General features: G+C 42.5%; 1 protein-coding gene across 5 annotated transcripts in view; it reads right to left on the reverse strand.

The window, feature by feature from the left end:
• LOC137963623 (uncharacterized) overlaps nucleotides 1-24,732 on the reverse strand; it is a 90,537-nt gene that overhangs the window by 44,296 nt on the left and 21,509 nt on the right. For 3 of the 5 annotated variants that reach the window (XM_068810763.1, XM_068810762.1, XM_068810764.1), the window contains 23 exons: nucleotides 22,480-22,533; nucleotides 20,812-20,915; nucleotides 20,597-20,714; nucleotides 14,621-14,722; nucleotides 14,323-14,523; nucleotides 14,074-14,231; nucleotides 13,567-13,725; nucleotides 13,398-13,481; nucleotides 12,897-13,248; nucleotides 12,702-12,815; nucleotides 12,169-12,264; nucleotides 11,833-11,900; nucleotides 11,625-11,745; nucleotides 11,240-11,464; nucleotides 10,921-11,148; nucleotides 10,737-10,846; nucleotides 10,149-10,245; nucleotides 9,925-10,023; nucleotides 9,288-9,428; nucleotides 9,091-9,159; nucleotides 8,167-8,661; nucleotides 7,686-8,006; nucleotides 7,441-7,572 (listed from right to left, as the gene is read on the reverse strand). In XM_068810763.1, the coding sequence (XP_068666864.1) occupies nucleotides 7,441-7,572; nucleotides 7,686-8,006; nucleotides 8,167-8,661; nucleotides 9,091-9,159; nucleotides 9,288-9,428; nucleotides 9,925-10,023; nucleotides 10,149-10,245; nucleotides 10,737-10,846; nucleotides 10,921-11,148; nucleotides 11,240-11,464; nucleotides 11,625-11,745; nucleotides 11,833-11,900; nucleotides 12,169-12,264; nucleotides 12,702-12,815; nucleotides 12,897-13,248; nucleotides 13,398-13,481; nucleotides 13,567-13,725; nucleotides 14,074-14,231; nucleotides 14,323-14,523; nucleotides 14,621-14,722; nucleotides 20,597-20,714; nucleotides 20,812-20,915; nucleotides 22,480-22,533 (3,648 nt within the window). Of the gene's footprint in view, nucleotides 1-7,440; nucleotides 7,573-7,685; nucleotides 8,007-8,166; nucleotides 8,662-9,090; nucleotides 9,160-9,287; nucleotides 9,429-9,924; nucleotides 10,024-10,148; nucleotides 10,246-10,736; nucleotides 10,847-10,920; nucleotides 11,149-11,239; nucleotides 11,465-11,624; nucleotides 11,746-11,832; nucleotides 11,901-12,168; nucleotides 12,283-12,701; nucleotides 12,816-12,896; nucleotides 13,249-13,397; nucleotides 13,482-13,566; nucleotides 13,726-14,073; nucleotides 14,232-14,322; nucleotides 14,524-14,620; nucleotides 14,723-20,596; nucleotides 20,715-20,811; nucleotides 20,916-22,479; nucleotides 22,534-24,732 lie in introns of those variants that run through there. The other 2 variants (XM_068810766.1, XM_068810767.1) reach the window with 2 other exon arrangements.

The following is a 24,732-nucleotide window of genomic DNA, read 5'->3' on the forward strand; positions in this document are numbered from 1 at the left end:
GCTGTAGCCAAAGACCCCAGGGGAGGAATGCGGAGAAAGCAGAGATCATCAATTTTCCAAGACCAGGGACAGAAGTCCCTGCAAGCATTCGGCAGGTGGCGGCCAAGTCTTCTGGGAAGAAGAGATGGAGCCCAATTATGCTAATAATCATCGTCCAGATCCCCCAGGAGAAAGGGCACAATAGAAGCAGGTGGCTAACAGTTTCTTCCTTTGCATGGCAAAAAGGATAGATGGGATCAACTCCCGAGGCCGCTCCACACTAATTTCCTTTGGGACCAGAGCAATAAGAGAAGTACCCACGCTCTTAATGGTGATTCCACGATCATAGAAGCTTCGGATCATGGAAATGATGTCCGGCCTCACAACGGGCCAGCAAACCTTGTAGAATTCTCCATTGAATCCATCAGGCCCCTAGGCCTTATTTTTTTTTTTTTAATGAAATGTGATTTTATTAAGAGGGCAAAAGAAGAGGAGCTAACTCCTGACAACAAGAGATTGCAAGGAGGCTCCTTGCATGGCTAAAGCATCAGCCATGGAATTTGTTGATCTTGGAATGAGAGACAAAAAATAATAAAAAAGATTGACAATATCCAAAATTTCAAAAAAGGCATCCCAATGGCGCCACGGAGGTGAAGAGGCATTCTCGCACCAGCCAATCACCACCTTAGAGTCTCCCTCGATCAGGATTGGCCCGGAGCAATGATCACGAAAAACACAAAGTCCATTAAGAAGACTTTGAAGCTCGGCCGTCGTGGAGTCCGTAATACCGAGAGGGCCAGAGAAAGAGACGATCTGGTTCCCAAGAGAATCACGATTCACACCACCGAAACCCGCTAAGCCAGGGTTACCGAGTGAAGATCCGTCAAAATTCAACTTAAGGACACCAACAGGTGGCGGGGTCCACTCACAGATGACAGGGGGCTTCGAAGAAGTGTGGAGTTGGGCAAGGCACCTCCAATTATTCCTGATGGATGATCCCAAGAAGGGGGAGAAAGCTTTTCGAGAGTGAAGCCAAGTAGCAATATTGCCTGAGATGGTTTCAATGACTCTATCTTGAGTGCTGAATTTGGCATTGAATCTTCTTTGATTGCACTTTAGCCAAAGACCCCAAGGGATGAATGCAGATAAAGCAGAGAGCATCAATTTTCCAAGACCGGGGATAGGAGTCCCTGCAAGCATTCGACAGGTGGCGGCCAAATCCTCTGGGAAGCAGAGATGGAGCCCAATTCTACTAATTAACGACGTCCAAATCCCCCAAGAGAAAGGGCACAATAGAAGCAAGTGGCCAACAGTTTCTTCATTTGCATGGCAGAAAGGGCAAATGGGGCCAACTCCGAGTTGGTCACGAATTCTGAGATTGTCAATAGAGAGAATCTTGTTGCGGCAAGCACTCCACAAGAAGAATTTTATTTTTGGGGGGGCACTGAGAGGCCATGTGAACTCCACTGCATACTTGGGATCACGAGTGATCCCGCTTCAAATAACAAAATAAGCGAGAGAGACTGAGAAGGAGCCACTTGTATCTGGCCACCAGATTAATTTATCTGATTTGCTAGCTTGAATTCTGGCTGGCTGCAAAGCATCCAAAAGGCGACTAGCTTCAAGACTTTCTAGCTCAGATAGACCACAACAAGGCCAGCAATGGTACTATTCCTCAATCTTGAAATTCTGAAGAGGTTAGGGAAAGTGTTCTGAAGAGGCATATCACCCAACCGCCAGTCTTCCCATAATCTGATTTGACGGCCATCACCCATATAGAATTGGACTACCGATGAGAAAGTTGGAGTAAGGAAGTAGAGAGACCTCCAAATAGGAGATAATTTCCTTCTGTTTCCCCCTTCGACCACCAATTTGAGGAAATGACGAGCTTTGAAAACACTATATTTTTCCAGAGGTTTGGAGCAGATGAGTTGAGTCTCCAAATCCATTTAAGAAGCAAGGCTTGGTTCATATCATTGGAGAGCCAGATTCCGAGACCTCTGAAGCTCTTCAAGAGGCAGACTTCCTCCCAACTGACAAAATGGTATTTGAAATCAGGGTTGTTTCCTCTCCAAAGAAAGCGCTTCTTCATTTTATCTAGTTGCCAACAAACAGAGGTTGGGCAAGGCATTAAGGATAAATAATGGTTTGGGATACCAACAATACGTGATTTCAAAAGAGTCAACCTTCCTTCCTTGCTGAGCAACCGACCCTTCCAAGAAGCAAACCGCAATTCCATCTTCTCAATAACTGGAGTCCAGAGATCTTTGCAAATACAGCCAGTGAACAGAGGAAGGCCAAGGTAAGTACAGGGGGTGGTTGAGATTGCGCAGCCAAGAACTTCCGCCACTTCTGAGAGAGAATTCAGGTTGATATTGAATTCAATCAAGGAAGTTTTTCTCCAATTGACTTTCTAACCTGAGCAGATTTCGAAAAGCCCCAAAACTGCCTTCACTTTTTTTATGTTGGCCATTGTTCCTGCTCTGGATATCAAAGTGTCAACCGCATATTGAAGGACAGGAATATTGAAAGCCGAGGAGCAGCTGGTTGGTTGAAGCCAACCACATTCTTTGGCCAAAAATAGCATCTTAGAGAGGAATTCCACCACAATGTTGAAGAGGAGAGGGGAAAGAGGATCTACCAGTCTTAAACCTCTTGACCCATTGAAACATCCACAAACCGTGCCATTCAAGACAAGAGAGTATGTAGCAGAGGACAAGCAGCTCCTAATCCAATATCTCCAACGATCTCCGAAGCCCATCCGGATCATGATGTCATCCAAAAGAATCCAATTTACCCGATCGAAAGCCTTTTCTAAATCCAGCTTAAGTGTAAAAATTGGATCATTCAAGCGTAAAAACTGATCAAACAACTCATGTGCCACTATAGAGGAGTCCAAGATGTTTCTACCCTTCAAGAAAGCACTCTGACCATGGCAGATAACAAGGGTGAGAACTGTTTTGAGCCTGTTTGCAAGGAGTCTAGCTATAATCTTGTACGAACTCGAGATCAAACTGATAGGACGAAAGTCACCAAGGGTCTCAACATTTCTCTTCTTGGGGATCAGTGAGATAAAGGAAGCTCCCATGCTGCAGAAGGAGATGCTAGTCACGAAAAAACCCTCAACAATCTGTGCCCTGGGCCCGATCACATGCCATGCCCAAGACTGCCTTTTCAATTTCCTTCTAGGAGAAAGGCACTTCGAGAATAGATGAAGCAGAGATGGGGAGATGCCCAAATTGAAGTTGCTGGACTTTGGGCCGATTAATATAGTCATCAGTGTATAAATTTGTGAAAAAACTGAGCAGCTCACTAGTAATATGGATCTTTGTCTGATGTTACCTCATTATTGATGCATAAGGAGGTAATTCGGTTTGGATCTCCTCGTCAATGAGAGGGAGTGGAAAAATTTTGTATTGGCATCTCCATCAATTAGCCATTTAAAAAGGGCTCTTTGCTTCCAACTGACTCTTTCCTGAACTAGGAGAGTTTGCAACTCCATTTGAAGTGAAAGGCAAGTGGAAAATTCAGATTGAGTTAGGTACCTTTGTTCTTTTGAAGAATCCAGCTCAGCAATACGGATGAGGAGAGAGGATTTCTTTTCTTTAGTAGTTTGGCGACGGCAGAAGGACCATTCCTTAAGAATCTTTTTAAGGAGCTTCAGCTTTATCGAAAGAGACCACTCTGGCCAACCTCAAGCCAGTAAGCCGGACTACCAGTTTTTCAAAAGCACATCGAAATCATCATCCGAGAGCCAAGTGTTTTCGAATCTAAAAGGGGGGTGGACCCTTATCTTCCACACGAGGTGGATAAAAGGATAGGCCAATGATCAGATCCTACCCGATTGAGGACTTTTCCGGAAATGTCATTATAAAGATGAAGCCAATTTAAGTCAGCAAGGAAACGATCCAATTTCAAGAGAATAGGGTGTTGCTACCCACTTGACCAAGTGAATATTTTTCCAGAGAGAGTGATCTCTTCCAGCTCTCCACTTCCGATGAAGTCAGCAAAACCCCTCAAAGAAGATGAGATGTAGGTAGTTGGAGGTTGTTTTTCATAGCAAAAACGAATCGCATTGAAATCTCCCGCAAAAATCCACGGAAGAGACCACAGAAGTTGGAGGGTAGAGAGCTCCTCCCAAAAATTACTCCTCTCGTGATATCAAGGGACCGTAAACTCTAGTGAGGCACCACTGAAAATCAGAGCAGCAAGCACGGAAATGAATCCCCACCGAGTACGTTCCGTGCTTGATGTTGATTGCATCGAAAAGAGAGCTATCCCATAGAACCATGATTCCACCAGAAAGGCCGATCGAATTTACAGTCAACCATTGCAACGAGACGCAGTTCCAGAGGTCATGGGCGAGGTTGTTGCTCGGGTTTTGGCATTTTGTTTCTTGAAGTACCACAATAGAAGGTTTGAATTGTGATAGGAGGTGACAAATTATTGCTCGCTTCCGTGAAGATCCTACTCCCCGGACATTCCAAGAGATCAAGATCATTTAGAACTGATTTGTTGAACTCCCATACCTTCTTTCCCTCCTAGAGTTTGTCCATGGAAAACCACTCCCAAGAGACGAGCCAGATTCATCATGTTTTCCCAAGGGGGAGTTCTGCTGGGAGGAAGTACCATTTGCTTCCACAGAACCCTTTTGGAGTGCATAATAGATTGAAAATTGCATTGAAGAGAGATGCGGTTAGAAAACTCAGCATGAGTAAGACATCTTTGTTCCTCGACCATATCAAGAGCAATAATCTAAGACTGGAGAGGATTTCTGAGAGGAGGCAGCAAGGCGACGCTCCGAGGACCATGATTTAAGCTTTACTTTGAGGCGCTTCAACTTGCGGGGGAGTCACCAGCCATCATAGTTAGGGTCCCCAAAGGATTCCCACCATGAGGCGACGTTGTCGGCAAAGTGCATATCCAACAGCCAAAAATTATCAAAACCTGAAAGGGGCAGGCACCCATTTATCAAGTTTAGTATCAATCTAAATAGGCCAGTGGTCGAAGCCAGCACGGCTCAAAACCGACCCACAAGTGTTGTCGTAAAGTCTGAGCCAGTCACCAGTGGCAAGGAACCGATCAAGCTTGGAAAGGATAGGAAGCCTTTGACCATTGGACCAAGTAAACGTCTTGCCAGAGAGGTTGATTTCTTCCAACTCAAAACTGCTGATAAAATCAGCAAATTGCCTCATGGTTGAGGTAGACCGGGAGGTAGGGGGGAAGGTAGGGGGAAACTTCTCATTACAAAAACAGGTTGCATTGAAATCCCCGGCAAGGAGACAAGGAATGGGCCAAAGAGGCAGAAGGGCAGAAATCTCATCCCAAAAAGAGCAACGATCCCGGTATTTGGTAGGGCCATAAATACCGGCAAGCCCCCAAGTGAAACCAGTGCAACTGTCACGCAACTTAACTCCAATAGAGAAAGAGCCATTCACGTAATCTAAGACTTCAACTGCAGAGAAGTTCCAGAGGAGACAGAGGCCACCTCAAAACCCAGTAGCATTGATGGCAAGCCATTCCAAATTACTACAACCCCAAAGGTCATGCATAATGGAATTGGAATTGGGGGGTCAAGTGCTGATGGGAAAGGTGAGGTAGGTAGTCTGAGACATAGAGGCAGAAGGCTATTCGAGGGCGCGGCGGTGGCAGGGAGGTGCGGATGCCTGATGACCAGGTAGAGGATTGCTGCTACTGGTGCCAGTGAGATAAGCTATCTCCCACAAATCCTCCAAATGTGATACCAAGCCAAAGGTGGGACTGATCAGCGTCAACACGCAGGAAAGTCATTCCAGAGTGAGCGTGGATGGGGCTGATGAAGAGCCTGGCTCGGTCAAGTCGTCGGCATTCAGTCGTGTTACTATCCAGTTTGATCAAAGTACCAAAGCAGCTGGCAATGAGATTGAATACACCGCTCTCCCAAAGTTCAGACGGAAAGCCCATAATCTGAATCCACTGACCGAGGCAACTTGATGCAAGGAGGGGCTCCAATCACGGAATGAAGCAATGGGGGTAGAGACTACAAGCCGAGTTGCCATCCAGCGGTCATCAATTGAGCGGAAGGTGACTATCCACTCGTCCCAGTAGAGATATGATGTCAGGGGGCAGTGGTCCAGGTATAGGTGGCATGGAACCATTTGATATGAGCTGGCACTCAGCCGGTGGCGTGCTAGAGGAAACGAAGGCAGCACAGAGGAGGGAGTCAAAACCATGGCGAATCAGGTTTGGAGGGATTGAAATGGTGTCATGGTTTTGTTCCAGGGGGGAAGGGTTTGTGGAGGTGGGGATGAAGGGAGGGAAGTAGGAATCAGACCTAATTTTTGGGCTAGGGGGTCTGCCGGGTCAGGAGCGGGGAAAGTGGGAGCAGTTTTTTGGATTGTCGGGTTTGGGAGCAAAGGGGGTAAAGGGGGGTAGTTTGGTCGGGGAAGGTCAGTGTTGGACGATGATGGGGGTGGAAGAAAGTGGCAGATGGCGCGGGCTAGCTGACTCCAACCGAAGCTGGAGTTGGTTGTTTTTGGGATAGTGACATGGGCCATGGTTGTCGTGCCCCTGTGCTGCGAAATTTTGCATTCAACGCGGTTCCCATGGCAGATCGTATGAAGATAATATCCCCAGGATCCGGACCAGAGCTCTCTGGTTTTGGGCGACATCCTTATCTTCAACAGTTGCTGACGAGAAAGCAATGAGGAAAGAAGCGCTAGCCAATAGAGAAACAGTGATGAAGGCACAGTGTTTCCATGTTTTTACTGTAATACGGACATTTTCGGCACTCCGGAGGGTCACCTAAGTGATTGTGACTGTTGTAGGACCAAAACGAAGTGGAAAGGTGGTTCTCGGGGTCTTCTTCTCCGGCTCCGTTGGTGAACAGTGGTCCAGTTGGTGGCGCCGCCATCGTCACAGGTCGCATGACCACTGTTCAAGCTCTCCTCACTGTTGTTGCTCTCAGAATCACCAGAGAAGTGATATTGAGAGTGCCGAACAGCATCTAGAGGCCATCAGGCGTCATCTGCGGAAGTTGCAGGTCTTCGTTGCCATCAAAGGGAGTGAGGGGGGAAAGTTTTCTCCCCCTGGATCACCGTCAGAGGTGGGGGTCTCAATCGGAAGGAGTTTCCGATCGGGAACGACGAGTATCTTTCAGCTTTTGTCTCCCCAAAAAATCACGACCAGATGGTTCAGCGTCTTTACAACCTGAGAGGTGGATAACTAGGGTTCATGAGGGCACAGCCTCATGGGCATTGTTGTGACCAAGAAGCTTGAGGCTTTCCTCTTTTCTCAACATCTTTGATACCTCTAAAAGAAACTCAAGGTTCCAAGACTAAATATGCACATTTATAACTACACAGTAAAAAATTACATGTAATTAAAGCAAAACATAAAATGGATGTTAACTGAAAATCCACAAAAATAAAAAGAACACAAAAAAATTCTCACCATATTCAAAAAGTAAAAGATAAAGCACACCTTAATTAAAGACTCAACCCCTTGGTTACGTATATCACAAAGCCAACCCCAAGGATGGTCTTTCCCAAGAGACATGTCACACAACCTAAGGTTTCCTAAACTTCCTTCAATAGAAAGAGAGCTCGGATGAACCTGAAAAATCAATAAAGAAATAAACGATAAATAAAAATAATGTTACTTCAACAAATAAAAAGGGGGAAATTAAAAAAATCATAGATATCAGAAGGCTTATTTGAATTATGTACTTTCACATTCAACAGAAATTTTTCTTGAACAAGCATAGCAAGCTGAGAGCCATCCTCCTTATTGAGAAACACACAGACGCTATCTACATCCATTTTTAGACCGAAAACTACACGTTCTTTGCCATAACCTAGCAGCCCTGTCACATAAGCATGTCTACTTTCCTCTGAATTTCCTTTCTCCACGCTATCTATAAGAACAACTTGCTGAGGGGAATCAATTGATCCTGAAGTCACAAGACTCAGATCAAACCCAAACCCAATTAAAGCCACAAGAGTAGGCCTATTGCAAAAAAATTCCAACTTGGACATCCGAATACTCATCTGCAAATATCGGGTTCAAATAACACATGTAAGCAAGACAAGCAGAAATCTTAATAATGATAACACCAAAAATTAACTATAGCAATAAGAGCCGACAATAATATTTATAATAATGAAGATACTAATGTTAACAATAGATCTATGCTTTGATTTTCATTACCTGAACATCAGTACCATCATAGAGAGGTGAATCAGGACCTCGCGTAAAAAAGGACAGAGCAATGAAATCAGAAGTAATATCATCACATGCTTCATAAAATTCTTCACTGACTATAGCCTTTCCCTTCCCCTTCCCCAATTCCTTGTCAAAAGTATTGGAAGTGTCCCCAACAGAAGCAGATCCACTAAATTCTGCTAGGCCCAGCTTGGCACTGTCAGACATATCAGGATTTGCTAAATAAAAAGTCTGATGATCTGTATTAGACATGAAGTCTGACAATGCATCCTTAAAAACATCATCTTCTTCCATGAATAATTTTGGCACATTTTTCAAGTTCGGACAAGGTGAAGAAGAATCAGAACTTTCATCTGTTACTACCGAACAAGCCAAATACTGCTCACATGCACCATGCCGACCTTGAAGCTCATCTTTAATTTTTAAAGAGTGCAGCTTCATCTTGACGGTTAAGTCACCTCGCAAACGAGCAACGCTAACCTATCAAAAAAAAATAGAAGCTCCATTTAATTATGTCAAAAATGTATGTGGATAGGCACATGCTGGTACATAATTTTTTCTTTATGCAAGCAAGATTGTTCTAATACAATTCTAAACATCTACTCTCCAACCTCCCAAAGAGCCTTTATCCAATGCACAGGTTTTCTCCTTCTGAATGGTCTAAAGAGCAACCACAAACTTAAAGTTCCACATATGCCTAGAAATTAGTGTGTTATATCAATTTGAAATCAATGAGAGCCTCAAAGTCACACGTTAATAACAGTACCCCCAGTGTCCCTGCTGTGGCCCCCACAATTTTTCCCTATTTTCAGTTCAAAATATAAAATTTATCTCAAGATGCAAAAGGAATGAGAAAACGATTCTAAAAAGGGTATAAACTTTCACAAGGCTATCTGCAGAGAAACATACCTTTGCCCCTCCAGCAAGAAGTTCCAAAATCAGTGTTTCTTCAAGTGATTCATGCTTTTCTAGTCCCACCTTCAAGGTGACACATTAACAGCATAAAAAGTTCAGATTTCCTGCTATAATTGATGAATATGCAAGAATCTATATAAAAACAGAAAGATTAAAAAATAATTAGGGCATAGTGCACTTGTTTCACATACTTTTCCATAGATCAAAAGCTTTGTTTCAATAAGTTCACCATTAAGAACAAAATCTGCTACTTCAGAAGTACTAATGCGGGCCCCACCAATATCAGATATTCCACCATTTGATCCTTCAAGCACATCAATAGATAGAGGAGTCTGAAAGCAATGAAAAATATAAAATCAACAAATCTCATCTGAAGGACCAGAGGAAAAATAAAGCTTGCCTTTACAAGGCCAGTTGGACTGTTGGAGTATGTGACTCTGTCAATCCTAAAAAAAACTCCTTTCAAAAATCAATCTGTTCGATCAAAATTTCCCTTCCAACACATAAACAATAAAGGGACTCACTACAGTAATGTCATAAAAGCCAAAGAATTCCAATTTTCTGTAGTAGCATTGCTATATGGTAGAAGGAATTTTTATCTTTCCTCTTCTTTGACAATATCATGGAACCATGTACATAGCTCAGCTAGCTAAAGAGGGGTTCCCTGGCAGTATATTGCTGTCAGGGCCCCCCCTTCCTTGCAGAGTATGTTGGGGGTGTCCCCCTCACTCCTGTACAATTAGCTATGCAATAATCCAAAGCTTATCACTATCTCAAAAAGTAACAATGATGAGAGAGAGAGAGAGAGAGAGAGAGAAGACGTAATACAGAAGCTCTATATGTTGCTTGGGTAAGTCCCTTCAGCCAGGTAGTTTTCTCTTCATCATCTTGAAACTCCATAATCAAAGAATTAGATGATTCCAAAGCCTGAAATTATAGCAATCCAACCAATGTAGGACAGGTGTAGGTCAGGCAAACAGGTACTAGACATAAAAATATGCCTCAAAATAATTTTAATTACAATTCCATGCATAAGAGTGAAATCCTTTTACCTTCTGAACATCTGTTCCCCTGAAGCAAACAGCAACAGAAAACAAAGAACCACCCACACTCACCGGAGGAACTTCAAACACTTGCCGACCAGACAAACTGAAACATTCACAAAAATGTTGATTAGATAGGGGAAGCCAAGGGCCAGAACCACAGCAGTGGCCCCATTCACATCAAGGGGATTCCAAGGTGGTGATTGGCTGGTGTGCGAAATTGTCTGCTCCTCCCTTGCGTCATTAGGACTCTTTTTATGAAATTATGGAGATTGTTAGCTTTTTCATTGTATTTGGTCTCACATCCCGAGATCTGCTAATTCTGTGGCCGATGTTCTGGCCAAGTAGGGAGCCTCCTTTCAATCCCTTGTTGTTAGGGCTTTGTTTCCCTGAGGTTGTATTTTTTTTTCTCTCTTAATAAAATCACCTTTCATAAAAAAAGAAAGTGGAAGCCAAGGGACCTACTTAACCAGCAGTATAAGAAGGGAAACAGTACACAGAAAAGTGATAAACCAATTATGAACAAATTACAATAAAGAACTGCAGAATGGTGAAAAAAAGACAAAAGAGAAGCAGAGAACATACGAGAAAAGTTACCTTGCACATCGCTGATAGCTCTGGGATACTTCAGAGTCCAAAACATATAGATATAGTCCAGAAAGGATAAGAAAACACGGCTTCCACTCAGCTATTGAGTTGCCAATCCCCTTTACAAAAACAAGAAACTCTTAAGATGTTATTACACACTGAGAGAAGACTCTTCTTTAGGTTTGTAACATACCCTCCATACAAGAATTCTAGCATTAGTTGCAAGGTCCGCAGGGTGCTGGGATAATACAGAAGTATACAGATATTCAATGGATGAATCATTGCTGCTTTCCACAGTGCTATAGAGTATATTTAGCAAATCCATGAGCCTGGAATATCTTTGGGGAGAAAAATGAATCCCAAGACTAGGCACTTGAACAGAAACCCGTGTTGATGGATACCTAGGATGAGGTATTTTAATCTTCAAACACAATAGACTCATCAGTGTATTTCAGAGCTGAAAGCTACAAAAACAGCTCAAAACTATTACGAACATGTGAAAATCAACAAACCTGATCAACCACTACCACCATGCCACACCTATCAATTAGAGAGTAGAAGTGATCACCCTCGTCAGATGAGCTTGATTGAAGGAGAGCCTGAGCAGCAGAAGCTGAAGGGAGCAAACTATTATGCTCAGCCTCACAAATACCATCCATGAAAAAAGCAGCAATATCTCTTCCAGATATACAAAAGCGGGAATATAGACTCTGCCATTGTTCATCACATTGACTTTCCTGCATTTAACTCTTCATTTAAAAAAATAAATGAAATAAAGGCACAAAGACAGAAATACAGAGACACAGAGAGACAGAGGTGAGAACAGAAGACATATAAGTAGTTTCTTTTAATAGAAAATTGTAAAAAAAAATAGTAAAAAAAGTAGAATCAGCTTACTTTGGTATGCACTGTAAAATGACCAAAATCAAGGAGAAAATAGCCTTGATTGGTGATAGATTCACATCTCCTGATGGGGACCCTTATTTTTGGTGCATCAAAATCGACATCAAGAGCAAATCTGTAATACAGAAACAGTAGAGAGTCACTAAGACCAACCAAATAATTTTCTGAATAGAAAAAATAGCAAGAGAAACAAAGTGGCAACCTGCTTTGTTCTTCCAACACCAACTGAATCTGTTCCTGAGCCCTACGACCAACCTTTTCTAATTTCGTCTGCCCTTGCAGGGAACCATCAACAACAATATGGGTTTAGATCCTGAAATTACAGCAAACTACTAGCAATAACAATAACTTTGAAATATGCCATCAGGCATGTTTTGAGTTAAACAATAAGATCAGTTCTTTTGCTTCGAAAAAATAATAAGATACGGTTTTGTTAATCCTTTTTTCATCATGGAATGAGAATAAATCATTGATACTGTTAACAAAGTATCCTGAGAAAGAGTCACGAAAAGGTTGATCTTAGGAATTGAAATATCACCTGCAAAGCTGCTGCAGTCTCCCATGCAACAGTAGGACTAACAGCATTACTTCTCTTCAGAATATCAAGAAAGCGGTTGTAGCTTTCCATCAAGACCTAAAATATAAACAAATACTAAATAACGGACACATAAGCAGAAGTCTACAGATTTTTTTTTTCAAATGATGCTGAATTTTATTATGAGAGCTCAAACGAGCAGATTACAAGAGGGGAAGCTCTCCCAAACAATGAGCAGAAGTCTACAGATTATTTTCACTAAATCATTTTTTTTTTTTCTCATCGAGGAAGAATTTAAGCAAAAAAAAAAATAGGGCCAAAAGCACGAAGAAGCTAGACGTGATATAGAAAACAGAAAGAGAAAAACTAGTCATATGACAAACTACTGACTCAAATATCAAAACTAACAATTTTTTTATCATAGTGAATACATGGTTAATGCAAAGATTTTGCAAGGTTATACATATTTTATTCAAAAAAAAAGTTCATATATATCTTAAGACATTATGGTAATTTAAGGTAAAAGAGGAAAATACCGTGACATGGCAAGGAGCAATTGTTGCTGAAAGTCGCCAATCCACATTTTCCCCCACAGGCAAGTATATAAAACTAGCAACTAAAGCATTAACCTTTTTCTCACTGCTAACACTCTGCAGCAATGAACCTCTTTGATCAATAAGAACAGCAAAATCGTAAGTCAAGTACATGGAAAAAAAAAAAAAGAAGCAAACCTCAACAAGTGAACCTTCAGGAGCAGATAAGCCATAGAACCTCAATGATACATCACAGTGGACACTCTTGTGATAGAGCTTGGTGCAGACCTGCAGCTGTTCGAATCTACCACACACAATCTCCGTCTCATTGGTACTAATTATCCGTGCTGCACCCTGACCAACAGAGACATCCACCAGGAACTGGATCATATTCTGCATGTCCTTTCCTGGAACAAATGATATGTCCTCATCTGGTTGGTAGCTCAATAATTTATTGATTGCTTCCCATTCTTCTTTAGTCAGTCTCTCCTTCTCTTCTGATACCAGTGAAGCCTTATCTGATGTGGAGAGATCTCCAGAGGAAGCATGCCTAATGGAAATAAAGAAATTTAAATTATACTCTTGCAGTAACTTTTAATATAAATCAAAAACTTCATTAAAAAAATTAAAGAAGATCTCACTGCAATCAAGTAAAATAAATCATAGAATACAAGATTGAAAGCTTGTAATCAAACAAACCATCGGAAAGACCACCAGCTCCTTTTCAGATTAACTTTCTGTTGCGCCGCTTCCTTAGTTTCAACCTTAGCATGAGCAAGCAACCTGATCAAGATAACTTCAGAAGCTAAATGAACACCAAATATGATCAAATTTATTAACAAAAACAAGCAAAAGGTAGCTAATTTACCTCCATAGCAAGATTACTTTTGAATCAAGATCTTTCTCAATTTGCCGAATTTCAGTAGTATCCACTTTGTAAGACTGATGTAGGGAACTGGCATACAGTTGAATATAACGTCTTCGTAGCTCACAAAGATGCCTAATTTTGTCCCACGAGAATCGGATGCTAAATAGGAGCAAACGAATACGTGAACAAAAGCTGAGAGGTGGACAATAGTTGAAAATCCATGTGCAGCAAAATAGAATGGTCAAGATACACTGATTTGGTGTTACTCTGAGGTAGAACTGGTATTCTAAGAGTCAATAATGACAACGTCAAATGGCACTACTTCCTATGACAGGGATTACTTACAACTTTCAATTTTGACAAAAGGCAAAAAGCAGGAACTTATTTTTGAATGGTGGATAATTTCATTGAAAGAAAAGAAAGAACTTCATTTTTTAACTTTATTAATTATTTGAATACAAATAAATAATTAGTTAATAGATAACTATTTAATCGATAGATGATTACCACATTTTCTTCTGCTGCAGTCCAGCCTGTGCAGCATAACGCCACCATATGCGAGGATCCTTCAAGACACGGACCACTGGTCTAAGATGAGAGACTTCAACACGTGTCCTGTATCTGGAAAAGACCTCCAGAACTTTTATGCCATCTTGATATTGAGACTAACCAAGGTCAACCAAAGGCAGAAGAATTAATACTTAAAAAAGTATATCAAATTAGACCACTAGAAGTAGAAAGGCCAGAGTTTACAACCTCGGAAACTGTCAAAGAAACATCACTTAGAACAAGAGATGCCTTCTCAAAAGGTAAATTTGGGTCTTTCCTTTCTTGCTTTCCAAGGCGATGGTATTTCAATAATCCATTGATTGGCGAGATTAAATATTTGCGATTTCGAGCCCAAACAGAAACTAGCTCATGATGAGGTGCTGGTTCATTAATTCCATCTTCAAAGATCTACAAAACAAAAACAGTCCCTCAAACAGTGATAAATTACTCGCAGTTTGCACTGAAAAGAGAATATAAGGCTATCATTTAAGGAGACAAGGCAAACCTCTATCCACTCATTGGGGTTCAGATCTTCCCATTTCTTCTCCAGCTTCCATGGGGGAGTGCCAGAATCATGATATACAGCAAGTCTCTGAAGTTGCAATGACTACAGCAAGATAAATAGGACAGTAAGAAGAATGAGCATTGAACCATGAAATAAATTAGTTAATTGCCTATCCAGTGTAAATAATGCTTCCTTCATCTTGTTGTCTTGGGATTATTAATAGCCATTTTACTTTCAGTAATTTTCTTTTAAAACTGGTAGATGTTGTCAGCCTCTTCCTTGCTGAGTTGATACTGGTTTTGTATTTTTACGTCATGAAAATTTTTACTACATTTTACTTTTGTCGCCAACTCAACCAATGTTCTTTTGATCACCATGATGGATTATACATTTTACAAACTCTCTACTACATTTTTTCACACCTTTTTAATAAAAAAAAATTAAACTCATGAAATACTCACCAATTTCAGAAAAGGTGTAAAAAAGCTTCAGGTGAAAACTATGATTGTTTCTCAAGAAAAGAAGAAAACTATGATTTACATATGAAGGAAAAGGAAAATGTATCTTTCTAGTGATAAAAAATCAAAGTCATTTTTAAGTTACATGACTCCACGAGAGCGAGAGAGGGCGATTTTAGGTGATTTTGGGCGATTTCGGGTGAAATTTCGCTTAACGTGCGCCATTAATCATCTTAATGTGCGCCGTCTGGTTCGAAATTGCTAAAGTGCGCCAAAACCCTCAAATGAGAGAGAGAACTCTCTCAACGGCTGCCGTCCTTACAGCCGGTGACCGGACCACTCCCGTCGACCACCGATACTCAGGCAAGGCTACGGCGAGTGTTTCTGACGCCGACAGAGGGCTCAGCAATACTGCGACGAGAAGAAATGTCTCTCCACGACGAGGAAGAAAAAATCACAGACGGTCGGATCCGTCCAGCCACCGCTCCGGCGACCTTTCTGAGGCTCCAATGGAAGAATACGAAGCTCGTTGGACGACGGTCTCTCATCGGAAGAAACGAAATAGTGTTTTCCGCTTCAGTTAAGGAAAATGCAAAGTTACCGTCGAAAGAGTCGTCCGGAAATCAGGTCCGGTGATTCATTTCTCCTCAGCTGACGGATCAAAGCTTTCATTCATCTGTGTCCCAATAGAAGCGATTCATAACTTCAGGCTTTAGTTCCAAAGAGCTACCTCAGAAGCTGAAAAATCCCGTGAGCTCTGGTCACAGGACTTGATGTTCCTCTTCTCGGTGACTGCCTTCCGTAGTCGCCGGGCATGTAGGATCACCCACAGAAGAGGAACCTCCATTTTAGCCAGGCTATTCATACCTAAGGCCACAAACTCGGGTTTTGGCTAGAAATGAGCTAGCTGATGCACTCCAGAGCTTCTCCCCAACTTTAGCCACAGCAGAAGTGCCAATCCGCCCTGGTGATGTCAAAGTAAGATTTTCACCTCTCTTCCCAGCAACCCAGCGTCACCAAAACACCCTCCCAACATCCCCTCCTACTCGTATCAGCACCCCTTCCTCCCCAAAAATTCCTGATTCGCCCCAAAACCATGCAGTCCCCCCTACTCCCACAGAAACACCCGAAATCATTCAAATCCCACCAAACCTTCTCCATGATGGGCGCAGAATTTTGACTCGCTCCGTTCTCGTCCAAACGTCCCCCGAAGTCATCAAATCCAGAATTCTTTAATGGCTGATTGACGCACTTCACCTCCCTTACACTCCTAGAATCTCCTATCTCAGTCCCCAAACTTGGCTTGTTCATTTCGAAACCCAACAGAAGTCTTTTGTGACTCTTGCCATCATACCTCACACTAGCTCTAGCATCATCGGGGTCTCAGAATGGCTACCCTCGTCCCCCTCCCGCCAATACGGCCAATGGGTCACAGTTGCAGGGCTTCCTACTAAGTTATGACAGAACGCGGTCTTTTCGAGAGTCATATCTGAGTTCGGCACTATCATTGCTTTGGATCCACTCAAGGAGCACTGGCACTGTCTGGATGAGGCCCGGATCCTCATCAACCCTCTTCACCCATGTGAAGGGCAATATTTCAGATGCGTCATGGTAGATAAAGAGCGTTACTGGATTTGTATCAGCATCGATGCGATGGATGATTTTAGAGATGTGGTCCCCGAAAGCACAATCAAACCTCTGGAAATCACACAGCCAACCAATGAGTTGGGAAGTGCACCTCTCGACTCTGCCCCCTCTTAAGCAGTTGTGATCCCCTCCAGGCAGCCTTATAGCTCGCATGGGAACTATACTCGCTAATCCCCCGACATTCCCCCCCACTTACCCGACACATCACTCACCCACCCACTCAACCCAGTCTCCTAAAAAAATGTCATTGGTCCAGATCCAAATGTCGTCCACACCTCTGTCTTAACTCCAGAAATACCCTTAACCTCACCTTCCGCGCCCCCCCCCATAAAAACCCTCACAGACCCTCCCACAAATCATCCCTATAACCCCCCCACCCCCACCCTCACTCCACAAACTTCCCCCCAGATATTGGAATCCCCCCTAGCTTACCCCCGAGAAATCCCCACCCTGAAAATTACCTCTCCGACTCAGAGTCCGGATGTAGTGAGCGCACTCCTCGTGCCCACAGGAAAAAAAAATTTCCCCCTCCTGTTGTAACCTACCAGCGTCGAGCTAGAGGGCAGCAGAGACAGCTTCTACAGGGAGGACCCAGTGCCACCATTCGATACCCCTGCAACCCAGAGGCGGGGGATTTCATCATTCCAGAGCCGGGTGAACGAGCTCAGGTGCTTGTGACAGCTCTTCAGTCATATCAGCACAAATACGACCCAGAAACCTGGGCCCAGATAGTAGAACTTGCCAAGGTGATGGGCACCGTCTTCGCGGAGCCTCTCCCGGGAGATAACCACCCATCTAAGAAGTCAGAAAAGATGAAAAATGATCAATGATTATTCTCTCATGGAATGTCCATGGAATTGGGTCCTTGCGTCGCCGCGCCACCATCCGGGATCTCCTTGCCTCTACCAAGGCAAATGTTGTTGTTCTTCAAGAAACCAAGGTGGCTTCTCTACCCCTTGGATACATCCGTGAGTTGTGGCACCTAAAGGAGCCCGGCTGGGCTTTAGTGGATGCAGTGGGATCGACAGGTGGTATCCCACTAATGTGGTGTCCCAACTTCGAATCCCAGCGCCCCCAAAAATGGATGCGGGTGGTCACGCGCCTAGACTGACCCGGGTTCGACCCGGCTCCGGTTGCTCTGTTGTGGTAGCCTCCGCGGTCGTCGGCTCGGGGAAGGGCGGGGTACTGTTAGGGTCCTGGGTTAAGTACCTATGTCTTCCGCTCCTAACAGGCCGGTCTTTTGGGTAGTATTGGCTAGGTGCTTAACACCCTTGGTCTTCCTTTGGATCGTGCTCCCGGCCCGGATGGATTTAACAGGGAATTTTATCATCGTTGTTGGCCCTTCATCAGAGAAGACATTTCCAGCATGGCCCGCTCCTTTCATCAGCATGGCATCAGATATAGGAGTATCGAAGCCTCTTTCATCGCGCTCATCCCTAAAAACGATGGGGCAGAGTTCCCATCCGACTTCCGGCCGATCAGCTGGACTTCGGAATATGGCGGACTATCTGGAATGCTCTATGGGAAATATGCCAGCTACGTATCTTGGGCTCCCACTTTTTGATTTGCGGCCTTTGGCGTCACTATGGTCCCCCCCCCCTCATTGAGAAATTTGAAAAGAGCCTAGCCACTTGGAGGGGTAAACTCTTATCAACAGCGGGGCGTCTCACTCTCCTCAAGTCTTGTCTGGCAGGGCTTCCAAATTATCTGTTATCATTCATGCACCATCCGGCCTCCATTTGCTCCAAAATTGATGTCATCCGTCGACGATTTCTGTGGAGGGGTTCAGAAGATACCTTTAGATACCATCTGGTCAGTTGGAAGGATATTTGCATGCCTCATAATAGGGGAGGATTGAGCATCCGGCCTACAAAAGAAATGAACAGAGCTCTTATGCTCAAATGGATTTGGAATTTCAACAACAAGCACAACAGTTTATGGAAGAATATGGTGAAATTCTACCTTCAGTTTTCGGATGCATGGTGGAGAGAGGGTGACGCTACTCGCCTCCTATCCCCGATATGGAAATCAGTTTTCAAGCTCCTTCCAGTATTCAGAGATGCTACCACATTTCACACGGGCAACGGAAGGACCCTTCTCTTTTGGTCGGATGAATGGTGTGGCCCCCGATCTCTCTCAGAGGACTTTCCGGGGCTGCATAGGGTGGCAAACAACCTCTCTTGCTCGATGGATGATTCATGGAGTAATCACTCGTGGAGTCTTCAGTTTCGTCGGGGATTAAATGATGAGGAATCGTTGGCTTTTTGTTCTCTCCTTACTAAACTCAACAGTACTATTATTCGGGAGCACTCAGTTGATAAGATGATTTGGAAGCCCAGTAACAATGGCCGATTCACTGTCACTTCGGCTTACTCTCATATCAGAAAGCAAGACTTTAGTCCTCTTGAGCACAAAGCAAATCTGGCTTGGAAACTCTCAGCGCCAAGCAAAATCAAGTTCTTCGTCTGGTCAGCCATCAGGAAACAGATTCTTACTTCAGACAACCTTCATAGAAGAGGCTTCACTTCCCCCGATCTTTCTTGTCCCCTTTGCGGTGAGTGTGAAGAGACAGTCCAGCATGTCCTCTTACACTGTGGATTTTCGTGGCAAGTTTGGATGAAGATATTTCAGAAAATCGGGCACCAACTGGGGCTACATCAGGACCTCTTTGGCACCTTTGAGATGGTTCGAGGGATTCTCCTTCCTCGGTTGGACAAGTTAATTCTTTCAGCCTGTCTTGCGCATGTTTCATGGTGCATTTGGCTCGAGCGGAACAACCAAAAATTCAACTCCAAAGTTAGTACCCCATACAACACAGCTTCTCATGCCGTCGGCCTCATCTCGAGCTGGCTTCATACAAAGAAGGATTTTGCCACTCTTTCAGGGGTTTCCCTTCAGGGAAATTGGAATTTGATCGCTCACATGTCTGGCCCTAGCAGAGCTCCTAGAATGGCTATCTGGGATCTTCCCCCTTGTGACTGCATAAAGATGAATTTTGATGGTAGTGCTATTGGATGTCCTGGTCCAGCAGGAGCAGGTGGTATATTCGGAGGTCACAATGGAGACCCCATTCTTGCTTATGCGGGTCTGGTGGGCATTGCCGATTCTAATACTGCTGAAGTTAGTGCTCTACTGTTCGGCCTCCAAATCTTCAGAGATCGTCTCCATGGCAAGTTAATCATTGAAGGTGACTCGAAGACAATTATTAGTTGGTGTTCCAAAGACATTCTCCCCCCTTGGCGCCACTGGCCCATCACTGATAGTATTGTTGACATTGTATCTTCTTTGCATTGTAATTGGAATCTCATTCCTAGATCAGCCAACTCTTTGGCTGATAAATTGGCTAAATTCGAAATTTCCCAACAATCTCTCATTGTATGGGAAGGATTCTCTCCTTTGTAATTTGCTCTTTTGAGTTATTATCTTAATAAAAATCAGCATCATTTCAAAAAAAAAAATGTATCATTCTTGTTAAACGTTGATGATACTCATAAGAGCAAACAAACAAATACAAAGGGCTATCACCAAGTCCAAGATGGGATGACGGCCAAAAGAACAAAGTGAGAAGAAACAAAAGGAAAATTAAACATATATTTATAGCCAGTACATGATATTTGATAATTCGCCAAGTGAATGACATAAGACATATATAAGACAGGAATGGTAGTTCATGAGACAACAAATGAAGAGTCATAATCATATCCAGAGTGGCGAAAAATGAACATGCAAAAAGTTAGACAAAGAAAAAGCAAAAATACAAAATAAAAACCAAAGAAAAAGTAGAAAAGAACAAACAGGGGAAAAAACAATGGGCAAGGAATTTGTTTCGAACTAAAATTTTATTTCCAGCAAAACAATAGCAGGAGCAAACCTTGCGCAACTTATCCAGAGCTCCACTAGTATCAAAGGTTTCATTGCCTTCCTCATCCATAGTAACAGCAGCAAGCTTCGCTAAGGTGATTCCACAACAAAAAGGATGTCCTGGATTACTGTGAAACCCACCAAAAACCATACTTAAATTTGCAAAACAAAAAAATAAAAAAATTCACATAAAGCATGAGCTAGAAGAAAACATAGCACTGGAACCTTGTAGTATCCTCATATCGGATATGAACATTGCTGATACTGATTTTAAGATTTCCAATAACAGTTGCAATCAAAGAACCCAACCAGGAATTTCCACCTGGAGTCTGCATAACAGTTGTTCAAGAATTTAAACGCCATGTACAACTTACGTTCTTAAATAAAAGAAAGTCATACGAACTTCCATGGCAACAATAACATGAAAAATGCAATTCAACCGCTCAATGCACATAAATTTTTGAGAAAGTGAACCTATTAAAAAAATGAGTCACAAATTCAACAGGAGACAATTGTGACACTTTTTCTTTTGAAAGATAATTTCATAAAGAAAAAAGGGCAGAACAAGCAGAGACAACCCCCCCTAAGGGAGAGCAACTCATTAATAACTTCCAACAACATTTTCTAATTTTGGTCCTTCCTAAGCTAGAGAGCGAGCATGATTAATAGCCTCATGAGGGATGTGAGACCAAGTGACTTCTAAACAGCAAGTGAGGTCTTAGATTTCTTTCAAATAATGTAAAAATGAATAAAGGAGGCAACCCCATTAGTGCACTAGCTAATGACCACTTTAAAATCACGTTCACCATCTAAAGGAGAGAGATATCTGCTGCAATAATATATAAAAATTCATCAATAAAGAACATATCTCTGCTTCTGTACAAAAGAATCAACCATTGCTAAAGGACCAGAACAGGAGAGAAGATAAGGATCCCTCAGTATCTAGCAATTCCATCATGAACTCCCATTCAAATCTCCTAAAGCACCAGAATGAGAGAGAAGATAATGATCTCTCAGTATACAACAAAATCCACATGGAACTCCCATCTGAAGGATTAAATCAGAGGATTGGAGAAGAGATGTAGTTCTTGGATTAGAAGTACCATATTTCGCTGATTTCTATGATAATAGCACCTGAAAATTCCTTAAATTCTCAGTGGGTTGCTTTCCATGCAAGACTATGATGAGTTATCTCTTCAAACACTGGCCTAACTGATTTCTGTCTATTTCATAAAATAAAATAACAAACTGATTTCTGTTTATCACAGAAAAAACCTCCTATTCCTATCTGAACATAAGCACCAAACAGTAACAACAAATATAGCCAGTCAAAGATATATTCCCATGGCTGGAAATGGTGAAGAAAGCATGGTGTTGGAGTACACCAGAGAAAGATTTGGGAAGCAAAGTTTAGATCCAAAACAGCTAATAATGCAGCACCAAACTTAATGATGAAAAGTGCAATAAGTGAAATATGGCCTAAGCACCTATTGCAAACTTTGGGTGTGTGCTACCACAAACCCAAGGGCACTCTAAGCCAACGAAGTCTGCGGCTTGAAGTGCCTATCGCCACAAGAGCATATCAAAAAGTGCCCCTCTGACTACTTAGGGCTTGTGGGCTAAATGAGGCCATAATCTCAACCGATTCATTTATTAATCCCCATAATCTCAACCGATTCATTTATTACGATTGCAAAGTTTTAATTCCGTACAATACAGTTCCCTAAGATTGCATACAGAAGAGTTAAAGTTCCATCTTCTATTTGTGACGATCAGAAGAAAAATGAGATAATAAAAGCAGTCAATCAGAAATATAATCATCACTTTTGCTACCCAAAAAGAATTAATTAATTAATTAACACAAGAAGTGGTACTTCAATAACAAAAACGTACATTTCCCAGTTTAGCTCTCCTAGACTTTGCTTCAAGAGTTGCTAATTCTGCCTCCTGCACACACAAACACGCTCATCAGGATAAAAATCAAGCCTTGGCCCAATGCTCACATTTGTGCATTGTTTTTTTTTTTTTATGAATAGTGCGTATATTGATAAAAAAAAAAAGAGAAAAAATACAAACCTAGGTCCAGGGGCCTGACTCCACAACGAAGTGTTGGCCCAATGCTCACATTTGTGCATTGTTGATGTAAACAAAATTAAAAAATTAAAAAAAAAAAAAAGATGAACTTGCCATTTCTTCACAAACACAGTCTTAAGTATCACCATGGAAAGTTCTTTCTTCACTGACTTTTCTGGAAAAAAATTCTATAACTAAGAAAACTCAGTAAAATAGAACTTGCATATGACACCACCCTTTGATAAGCAAATGTCTTGATTTCAGGGGGGAAAACAAGAGTAGGAATTGGATGCATTGAAATGGGTCGATGAAGCATATAGAGGTCTTTAGAGAATATGATGAATAGGCCCATGAAAGAGAAGATGGATTAAAGAGGACACCCTCTAGCGGGTGGCAAGGAACCACAAGGGTGAAACCCTTTTAACTTACAATGGCCTTCTCGGTGTCACAGACTCCACTACTGCTGAGGAGCATGCATTGTTGAATGGTGTTAGAATCACTAAGAGATACTTTAATGGTCCTATCATTGTTGAGGGGGATTCCAAGACCATCATTTCTTGGGTGAAGAAGGACAGTGATTTTTTTATGAAGGATGATTTTATTAAAAGAAAATGGAGAAAAAAGGGGAGCTAACCCCTAACAATAAGAGATTGCAAGGAAGCTTCTTGCTTGGCCAAACAATCGGCCACAGAATTTGCTGATCTCGGGACGTGAGACCAAAAACAATCAAACAGACTAAAAATTTCCATAATTTAAAAAAAGGTGTCCCAATGACGCCACGGAGGCGCTGAAGAATGTTCGCACCAGCAGATCACCACCTTTGAGTTACCCTCGATGTGAATAGGCCTAGCACAATGATCGCAGAAAACATGGAGCTCATTAAGAAGATCGTTTAGCTCAGTCGTAGTAGAATCTGTAATACTGAAAGGGCCACTCAGAAACAACAAGGGATTTTGAATTTGTATGAAGCTGGGCAAGACAACCCCAATTGTTCATGATGGAAGATCCCGAGAAGGGGGAGAAGGCTTTCTGAGAGTGAAGCCATGTAGTAATAGTACCTGAGATGGTTTCAATGATTCTTTCTTGGGAATTGAACTTGGCATTGAATCTCCTTTGATTGCGCTCTATCCAGAGCCCCCAAGGAATGAAAGCCGAGCAAGCCAAGATCAATATTCCCCAAGACTGGACGGAAGTCAGCATCCAACAGGCTGTGGGAAGATCCGCGGAAAAGTAGAACTGTAACCCAATGCGGCTGCAAACAACGTCCAAATCTCCAATGAGAAAGGGCATGAAAGGAGCAAGCTGACAATTTCCTCAGCTACATGACAAAAAGGGCAAATGGGGTCAACCCCAAGCTGGCCACATTTTCTGAGATTGTCAACAGACAATTTTGTTGAGGTAGGCACTCTACATGAAGATCTTTACTTTTGTAGGGGCGTTGAGTCACTAGGTGAACTCTACCACATGTTTGGAACTGTGAGAGAGTCATCCACGTATAGTGAGATAGGCGAAGAACACCGAAAAAGAGCCACTCTTATTTGGCCACCAGATTAATTTATCAACTCTACTAGCTTGTATCATGGTCAACTGAATTGCTTCCAAAAGGAGACTCGCCTCCAGCGCTTCTAAGTCCGATAAACCCTGTTGAGGGTCAATATTCCATCCCCCATTACTAGCGGCTTCAGCAACTAAGCTCCTCCTTAGTCTAGAAATTTGGAAGAGGTTCGGAAAATAGTTCTAAAGAGGCATCTCTCCTAACCACCAACTTTTCCTATCTCAGCCCCCTTGAGCCTTTAAAACATCCGTAAGTTGTTCCATTTAGGATGAGAGAATATGACGCGGAGGATAGGCAACTCTTGATCCAGTATCTCCAACGATCTCCAAAACCCATACGGTACATGAGATCGTCCAAAATAATCCAATTTACCCGATCAAAAGCTTTTTTTAAGTCCAATTTTAGAGCAAAATTTGATTTTTTCGATCGGTTAAAATGATCAACCAGCTCATGAGCCGCCATAGTGGAATCCAAAATGTTTCTGCCTTTCAAGAATGCACTCTGACCATGATTGATTA

Source organism: Aristolochia californica, unplaced genomic scaffold, assembly GCF_029961685.1.
Source record: "Aristolochia californica isolate CCGP_79_NKW_82.1479 unplaced genomic scaffold, dmAriCali1.0.hap1 SCAF_4, whole genome shotgun sequence".
NCBI classification, from domain to species: Eukaryota; Viridiplantae; Streptophyta; class Magnoliopsida; order Piperales; family Aristolochiaceae; genus Aristolochia; species Aristolochia californica.